Here is a 9,435-nt window from a genome sequence, read left to right on the forward strand (position 1 = left end):
ACTTTGTAGGGTATAATTAACAACGTCTGAATTTTCGTCGCTAAAAGATATGTCCATATAGATTGATTATAAAAAGTTTAATACGCAGGTATCTATGGATTCGGATTACCTAAACAAGTCGCCCCTATATGAACTTTTAAACGGTTATTCGTGTTAAACGTGTACATTGCTACTATAACTTTTTCTAAAAGCAGCAGTCGATAAGTATGACATTCTAATTACCGTCAAATACAGAGCTAGAAGTTACTTGGTTAACCATTTTTAGGTTATTTTTATGGTTATTTATTGAGTGTTTCACTCCTATACGGTTCAATGGGAATTATTATTGATCGCTATTGTCAGTTATAATAAGAATGAAAATAGAGTTGCAAGATCGGAAGAAATTTTTATACAGCTTTATTTATACAATTTTCATACAACTTTATTACGCGTTATAATATAATTTTTAACTCGGAACCTAGAAATGAAAAATGCTATTAGAATCGTAATTATTTTTTCGGAACCAATTGTTTTACCTCCTTCTACGACAATAGTGATTTCCGGAGCTGTAATTAAAATTAAAAATTAAAAATGAGAAACATGATAGTTTGATTTTATATTTACCATTTCGGAGATCAAGCGCTCTTGGTTTGTTCGCTGGAGGTTCCGGGTTTGTCGGGAATGTGGCTGGTGTAGACGGGTCGTCCTCTTCCTCTGGGTACAATTCTAGGGGATTACCCTCTATACTTTGAACATCGGCGGCTACTTGCCTTGCCTTTCATAGGCGCACACATTTCTGTTAAATAAGAAATACAATATAATTTCCCCAACAAAAGATGGTGATTCATACCGCGTATGGTCGTTGTTAAAATGATGGTGAAAGTCACCCGGCTGTAGTTCTAAATCTGGGACATTGGGGCACTCAACCCGCGTGGCGACGATTATACGATCTAGATCGATAAAGTTTTCCAGGTACTCTTTCGTTTGCCTTTCTTTGACAATAACGTATTGGGCCGGTCGCGTTATATTTAAGACATGTCGCTCGACGGCCTCAATATCGTATTGTCCCTGAGCCCTGGGAAGCTTATTGACATAGCAGGCGATCGAGTCGATTTGGCGGTTTGTATCCCCCGAATAATTATTAGCAGCCGGGGTACGAAAAACAATTAGGTCTTCGCGACCATCTGAACTTTTGTAGCCAATCTGTAATATTTATATTTAACTTAAAATATAAAATTTTAAATATAAAACTTAAAAAAATAACATCTTTTACCAAAAACCGTTTAGAAGAAGAATATTTAGTTTTTGGCCAAATTATGGCGAAAAGAATGTGTATAGCTACAAACGATTCCCTAGAAACAAAAACAACTAAGTATTTGTTACATTAAAAACACCTAGAAACTTAAATTTTTTTTGCTCCGGGAAGATTCACTAGTGTCAGGATTTCTAGATTCGGGTGACTAAAGGATATATATATACTACCTAAAACCCCTTAGAGGGGACGCGTTGAAAACTCCAGCAGGTGTTTCGTTGACAATACAATTAATTATGTCATATTTCTCGAATTATTACGTCAAATTAAGGTCGCGCATTCGCTGGAAAAATGGCCACGTTAGTGAATAATCCTTTCGCATAGTCATGGTAGAACCGGTTCATTCCGCTTTCGTGCTAATTAATCATTTTCACAAATTGAATACACCTGTTAATAGGACTGTCACGCGATTATTTTGTTCTCCCCCCCACTTACCTTACCAGTATAAAAGAAATCGCGTAGAAACAAAACTTCAATCGTAAACTTCAAACTTGGTAAATATACTTTTCTCTCTCTTTTTTCTTGGTCGTATAATTTATCGTAGAATTAAAAATAAATACCATGAATTTAAATTTGTTTTAATTTATGTAAAATTTGCATTTTTTCTATATTTTATTTGTATAGTAAATGGACCAAAATTTTTTAAAATTGGCATCGGGGGAAGAGTACGTCGGAACGACAACGGACTCCATGATTTGTTTTTATTGCGGCGAATGCACAGAAGAAGTGGACGTTAGAGGAGGAACACTCCTTTTGTTGGGGCAGAGAGTGCGCGCATTATCAAAGAAGTGTAATCTTTCGACATGGTAATGTCTATTCCAAACACATCCCCTGGCATCTGATAAAGGAGTTTCCGCCCCATCTCCGCTGTACGTATTGTGGAAGAAGAGGGACAAAGAGCAGCCGTCGACGGGAGGAGTGCGAGGCGTTGGATTTTATCGGTTGTTGTCACTTCCCTAAACGCCCACGAGACCGAACTAATGTTCGTTTATAAATAAATAAAATTGCGAATAATTTATAAATAAATGTTTATTGACTTTTCTTCATCCTTTAATATAAGTTTATTCCTAAATTTATGAGCTTATTACAATACGATTTCTTTAAGAGAGAGAGAAAGAATTGCTTAAATTATTAAGTTAGGGTTATAAGCCATCATAATAACTTAAATCCAGGAAGTAATAAAAAACACAATCTATGGATATTTTCATTCGGATACATGATTACCTGATATGAAAACTGTACAAGTTTGAATAGTTGGTTAAGTTGCCCCAAAACATTATGCGTGTAAAGTTAATCTAACAATGCCTCACGTACATAAATCGGTTACGTATACATTGTTTTAAAGTCCATCGAACCATTGGTCTGGTTTGATATATAAAAATGGAATCACTCACGAAAGATAATCTGTCTAGGGAGAATGATAGGAAATTAAGAAAATATCATTTTTAATCTTATAATAAATTAAGGTAGTGCCTCTGGGTCCAGTGGCGTTGGAGACATGTTATATATTTGTAGACAAATTAATTACTTCAGAGGGTGGCGCGGTAATAATTATCAATTACTTGTAAAAGTATATTAATAACGTCTTCTTAATAGTAAATTACTTGTCAAGCGAGGCGTTTTTTAAAATGTTTTAAGATAAAGATAAAACTCTTGATCTAAAATTGCTTTTTATTCACATAATCTCCAATTTACAATAAAGATATTTATATATAGCCACTCGGCATATATCGTACTTTTCTCTAAAGCGCAAGAGAATTTCTTACTTTCCAAATTAGTATTGTGTTTAATAAGACACGTAAACCTGGGTCTGTATTTATCCAATTCAGTAACCTCCGGACAACCTACACCATTTAGGTCTATCACTTCACGGTTTATTAGTTCTAATAAAAATTTGCAAATTTCTGCTCCTTTACAAAATACGCGGTCATAGCCGTCAGTAGCCATTCGCATGCATTCTTCCAATTTGCTGTAAGTGGTGAAACCATAGTCCCAGGCGAGACCGTGTATGTTCTTTTCTACCCACGTGTTCTGGCGTTGAGTTTGGGAAGGTAGATCGGTTGGGGGGTATTGATCGTGGACTTAGAAGATTAATTTACTTAGTCAGCTTAACTTTTTAAAACAATAATTTACATTACTGATACGAATACATGACTTGACCAGACCAGACTGCCCTTCGATTAAATTTAAAATTCCTTATATATACAAACTAAAAAATACAAATAAAATAACACAATGTTCTGGTTTTTTTACGTTAGCATATTTTAAGCCCATTTAAAAATGACGCAAACAAAACAAATTAAGTTAACGCTATTTTACACCCAACATTCCGCCCGCCTTGATAATTTTGATTTTAAATACTCGATTCAAGTGGCAAAGGACATAATTTTACTATTGGTCGTTTGATTTGACTATCCATGGTTTTGATTGTGGCTACTCGAACACGGTCGTCTGCTCCCGGGTGCACCTCCAGAATTCAACCCATCTTCCATTTGGTTGGCATCATGTTCTCGTCTTTCAACAGGACCAGGTCCCCGATCTTGAGATTTGGATGAGGTGTTGCCCATTTCGGTCTCTGTTGCAAACCGGACAGGTATTCCTGGCTCCAACGCTTCCAGAATTGTTGCAACAGCCTTTGACTGAACTGCCATCGTGACAACTGATTGATCGGAGTTGCAGTTAGATCAGGCTCGGGAGTGGCGGTTAACGGTCCTCCAACCAAAAAATGGCCAGGCGTCAAGGCAGAAAGGTCGCTGGGATCCGTGCTCATAGACGTCAACGGTCTCGAATTAAGACACGCTTCAATTTGACATATCAGCGTCTGAAATTCTTCATAAGTTAGCGTTACCAGGAACCCTCTTTAAATGATACTTCATAGATTTGACTCCAGCTTCCCAAAGTCCTCCGAAATGAGGGGAAGCTGGGGGATTGAAACGCCACTGGATTTCTTCTTCCGTTGACCATCTGGCTATCTGAGACTGGGTTGACTTCGAAGACAGGAATTTTATGAAACTCTTCAACTCGCGATCTGCTCCGATGAAGTTCGATCCGCAGTCCGAATAGATATTTGCGTATTTTCCTAGACGAGAGACGAACCTCTTTAGGGCTGCTAAAAATGCTTCAGTCGTCATATCACTTACGAGTTCTAGGTGTAACGCTCTGGTAACAAAGCAAGCAAAGAGCGCTACGTATGCTTTAAAAGACATCTGACCACGCCCCTTTCGCATGGTTACTTGGAATGGTCCAGCGTAGTCGATTCCGCAGTTCAGGAAGGCTCGGGTTTGAAGGACTCGGGTCGTCGGTAAGTTACCCATCAATTGTTTTGCTGTTTTGGCTTGTTGACGAATGCAGCGACGAATCTGAAATCTTACTGCATCCCGCATACCCAGAATCCAGTACTTTCGTTGTAGACAGGCCATTAATAGTTGGGGACCGCCATGTAGTTGTTTTACATGCTCGTAGTTGATAATGAGATCGGTCAAACAGCTTCGTCTTGGTAATATCATCGGGTGAATCTTGTCTGGCGACAATTGAGTATTTTGAAGACGGCCTCCGACCCTGATAATCCCATATGGATCGAGGAATGGATATAATGTCAAAAGTTTGCTTTTCCTGGACAAATCTTTCTTCTGCTTTAGTCGCTCGTAGTCTTCAGCAAATGTCTCCTGCTGCGTTCGTTGGATCCAAAACAGTAGTGCGTTTTTCCGTTCTTCTGTGGACAATAGTCCAGTATGCTTGGCTTCTCTGACGCCGTGACGAAGTAGTGCGTTATGAGCTATTCGTTTAAGGTACGCTGTGACGTTGATCAGCATACTTAGCGAGGAGTACTTCTGAAGGAGATCGTTGTTTACTCGATAATGAGTGACGATCGGTATAATCGATTTCTCTTTTGCACCGCATTCTTTCGGCTCTGTAGTTGATACCCTAGCTTCTGTGGGTGTCCAACTCCGCAGCCATATTCGTCCGGTCCACCATAGTTCATGTCGTCGTAGCTCTATTGCTTGGAGACCTCTAGAGGCGCAATCGGCGGGATTGGAGTTGCCGGACACATGATGCCAGTGTGCGGTTGGAAGAAGCTCTTGAATTTCAGCCACGCGATTGGCCACGAATGTTTTCCAGCGTTGTGGCGCCGACAGAATCCATGCCAAAACAATCGTGGAGTCAGTCTAGCAATGAACGGTGGAGAATCTTTTTCTCATTGTGGTTTGAACGACTTGGATTAGTTTCGCCAACAAGAGAGCCCCGCATAACTCCAATCTTGGTAAGGTGGTCTTTTTTAGCGGGGCGACCCTCGTCTTCGCTACTATCAATTGGATTTTGACCTGACCTGTTCTTGAAGTAGTTTTTAGGTAGATTTGCAGCCGCAAATGCCTTTTCTGAAGCATCGCTGAAACCGTGCAAACTTTGTTCTTGTATTTCTTCTTGCGAGATATATCGTGTTGTCGTAATCTGCTCAATGTTAGTTAAGTCCTCTCTGAACAGTTGCCATTTTCGAATCATGGACATCGGTAACTCTTCGTCCCAATCTTTCTTTAACTGCCACATGTCGTGTAGCAATAACTTCGCTACGATCGTGACTGGAGCGAGCAGTCCCAGAGGGTCAAAGATTTTCGCCGTGTCTGATAGGATGGTGCGTTTCGTTATGATGGCTCTGGCTTCCGGAGACGTGACTGTGAATGTGAAATGATCTGGCGACGGAGTCCATTGTAGGCCCAATGTTTTGACGGTTTCATCGCCGTCCAGCCGCAACAACCCTTGACTCTCTCGGAGTTCCGGTGGGAGATTCTCCACTAGTACCGGATCATTAGATGTCCATTTCCTGAGTTCGAAACCCGCATCTCCTGTTGCTTGAAGGAGTTCTTTCTGAAGTTGCAGCCCTTCGGATCTTGTTTGGACACCCGTGATCAAATCGTCCATGTAGAAGTCACTGGACAACGATGCTGATGCTAGAGGTAACTCGTCTTTTACATCTCGTGACAATTGTTGAAGAACCTTGGTCGCTAAGTATGGCGCCGACGCTGTACCATATGTGACGGTTACTAGTTGCTGTTCTTCTAATGGCTTTGCTGGGTCGTCTCTCCAAATGATACGCTGCCAGGTCGTGTCATCGGGGTGAATCAGGATTTGTCGAAACATTTTGGCAATGTCGGCTGTCATCACGATTGGCCAAGAACGAAATCTAAGTAGAAGGTTGATGAGATCGTCTTGCAATCTCGGTCCAAACCGTAGCGTGTCGTTGAGTGATTTTCCAGCCGTAGTTTTTGCGGAAGCATAAAAGACGACGCGGAGTTTAGTGGTCGTGCTTGAATTCTTGATGACCGCATGGTGAGGTAAGTAGTATGCCGTCTCGGTGTCTTGCTTTGGCATTACTGACTTCATGTGCCCCATCGTTGCATATTCCTTCATGAAGGTGCGATACTGATTGTACAAGTCTGGATTGGTTTGTAGGCGACGTTCCAGACACAGCAATCTTCTGACTGCTGACTTCCGAGAATTACCGAGTTCCTTTGGATCTGTTTTAAACGGGAGACGAACGATAAATCTTCCTGTCTTTTTTCGAGTATAAGTGGCTTCAAAGATCTGTTCGCATCGTTTTTCGTCGATTGTCAGTAGCTGCGGGGACGTAACCTCCTCTATCTCCCAGAATTTCGCCAGTTGCTCATCCAGGGTACAGCCATGGATTTGGATGGACGTCGTCAGAACCGATACTTCTTCTTGGTATAATTAACCTCCGATCACCCAGCCAAAAACAGTCTTGAAGGCTACTGGTAAGTGTCGTTTTCCTTGACGTTTCCCTTCTTCGATGACGTTGAAATAAACATCAGCGCCTAGAAGGACATCGACTGGACTTGATACGCAGAATGTTGAATCGGCGAGTTTCAGACCCTTTATGTGTGGTAGATGACTCGAGTGGAACGAATGACTGGGTAAGTTCTCGGTAACCTTCATTAGGATTAAGGCTTCTACTTCCAAAATATGGTTGGCCTTTGTCTTGATGTGTAGTTTCACGCTTCCCCGTGAAGTTCCAATGTCGGAACCTCCTATGCCACCGATAGATAGATTACAGCGAGTACGTTTTAATTGCAATCTTCTGATTCCTGGCTCACTGATAAAAGTGGCTAGAGATCCAGAATCCAATAATGCTCGTAGCGGTTGAAAATGACCAGTGTCATCCTCGACTTGAATAACCGCTGTTGGTAGGAGTACTTGGAAATCTCCAGACCTCTTAGTTGATAATGACGATAGTTCTCTGGATACATGTGCGAACACTCCTGGGCCTGAACTGTTTGATTCTTGATTTGGACGATGAAGTAAGCTGTTGTGTTTTAATTTGCACAGTTTACAAGTACCCCATCTGCAGTCGCTAATCTGATGATCGCCCCGTAGGCAGTTGAAACATAATGAGTACTTCTTCACAAAGCCCCAACGCTCTTCGAAGTTGGCCTTCAGGAATTCGGGACACTTGTAAATTGCGTGATCATCGCTGCAAATAATACATTTTCCCTTTACGGCTCCATGATGAGAGGTCATATACTTCCTTTGATGAGTAGATTCTCTCGTTCTTGAAGCTACTGCGGACGATTGTGATGCAGCCAGTGCTCGGGCCCGCTGTTCTAGGAACGTAGATAGTTCTTCATACTTCGGACGTTTTGTTCCAGTCATCGACAATTCCCATTGACGCCTTGATTCGAAGTCCAATTTTTCCTTGACTGCGTAAATCAGTACTGCATCCCATTGATCTACTGGTTCTTGTAATACCTTCAATGATCGGATACATTCAGATGTCGTATCGATTAACCGCCGTAGAGCTGAGGACGATTCCTCCTTCACTGAGGGCTGATTGAATAATCGTCGAACGTGTGCTTCTATGATTTCTCGTGAATTGTGGTACCGATTCTTGAGGATATCCCAAGCTTCATTATAATTGCCGTCTGTGAGCTGAAGCGACTGAATAAGGAGCGCAGCATCGCTGTACGTAGCATTCTTTAGATAGTGCAACTTCTGAGCCCCTGATAGTAGCGTGTTGTTATGTACTGTGGCGACGAATAAGTCGTGGAACGGGAACCACTCGATGTAATTACCACCGAATCTTGGAAGGTCAATTGGCGGGAGTCTAATGTCGGCGGTAGGCTTGGATGGTACAATAGCAGTTGCTAAAGCCGCCGCTGATCTCTTGGCATCGGCATCTAGAAGGAGTCGTTCCATCGTCTCTGATCTCGTCATGATGTTGTTATACTCTGTATCGTGACCATCTGATTCGTCTGGCTTGCAATTATGCATAATTAATTTTTGGACTGTCTAGCTCGGCGGTCAGCTTCTGTATCTTGTTAAGATAGAAAGGCACATCTGAGTCAGTCAGGGCTATCTGTTCACTCTTGGTCAATGGTTGTAAAATGTTGTTTTCCAGTCGGGTGACTTGACTTTTGATATTCTTACGTTTATTCAGGATTGCGTCCATGATGACTGGCAACGTTCTTGACTGATTGCTGAGTTGAACTTAAGGATTTCCAAGTATCTCACGAAATGATAGCTGTTACCAACGATATTGAGGCGTAAATTCAATCGATGCGTTCGGATCCGGCTCGACGGACCAAAAATGATCGTGGACTTAGAAGATTAATTTACTCAGTCAGCTTAACTTTTAAAAACAATTTATTATTTACATTACTGGTACGAATACATGACTTGACCGGACCAGACTGCCCTTCGATTAAATTTAAAATTCCTTATATATACAAACTAAAAAATACAATACAAATAAAATTACACAATGTTCTGGTTTTTTTACGTTTGCGTCATTTTTAAATGGGCTTAAAATATGCTAACAAAACAAATTAAGCTTACGCTATTTTACACCCAACAGGTATGGTGGAAGAAAAACCCACGATGCGACCCGGGATGTATTTTCGGCCGCGCAAGCTGACGCTTCTTTCACTATTTTCTCCGGCTTCTCATCTTTGGTCCGCCCGTCAAAGAATTCAAAATCAACGATTATTGATTTCTTTTGCCTATAATTCAAAAGTAAAGAAATTACCCTCCGAGAAAGAGAACTAAAATAAGATTATACATACATAGTTTTGACTTGACTTGAATCTTCTTCGAATTTGAATGGTTATCCACTGATCGGTCGATTTTATATAGTC

General features: G+C 41.1%; 1 protein-coding gene across 1 annotated transcript; it reads right to left on the minus strand.

Annotated features, from left to right (window-relative positions):
- Positions 1 to 431: 431 nt before the first annotated feature.
- On the minus strand, positions 432 to 8,572 carry LOC149937465 (uncharacterized). The gene is made up of 11 exons (XM_090153777.1): positions 7,021 to 8,572; positions 5,525 to 6,804; positions 4,140 to 5,457; positions 3,773 to 4,090; positions 3,028 to 3,372; positions 1,253 to 1,347; positions 830 to 1,182; positions 750 to 775; positions 604 to 705; positions 516 to 545; positions 432 to 457 (listed from the first exon to the last, which is right to left on the minus strand). Exons 1-11 carry the CDS (start codon positions 8,570 to 8,572, stop codon positions 432 to 434), a joined length of 5,445 nt encoding a protein of 1,814 aa, XP_090009903.1.
- Positions 8,573 to 9,435: the final 863 nt, after the last annotated feature.

Source organism: Leiobunum rupestre, chromosome 7 (genome assembly GCF_980474605.1).
Source record: "Leiobunum rupestre chromosome 7, qqLeiRupe1.1.hap1, whole genome shotgun sequence".
Taxonomy (NCBI): Eukaryota; Metazoa; Arthropoda; class Arachnida; order Opiliones; family Sclerosomatidae; genus Leiobunum; species Leiobunum rupestre.

Excerpts from the sequence above, each read along its gene's own strand:
- LOC149937465 (XM_090153777.1), bottom strand. The coding sequence starts at position 8,572 with ATGCATAATTGCAAGCCAGACGAATCAGATGGTCACGATACAGAGTAT. Across the intron at positions 6,805-7,020 it reads TTTTGGCTGGGTGATCGGAG|ATCCAAAGGAACTCGGTAAT; the intron begins GTTAATTATACC and ends CGTTTAAAACAG. Across the intron at positions 1,183-1,252 it reads CTTCTTCTAAACGGTTTTTG|ATTGGCTACAAAAGTTCAGA; the intron begins GTAAAAGATGTT and ends TAAATATTACAG.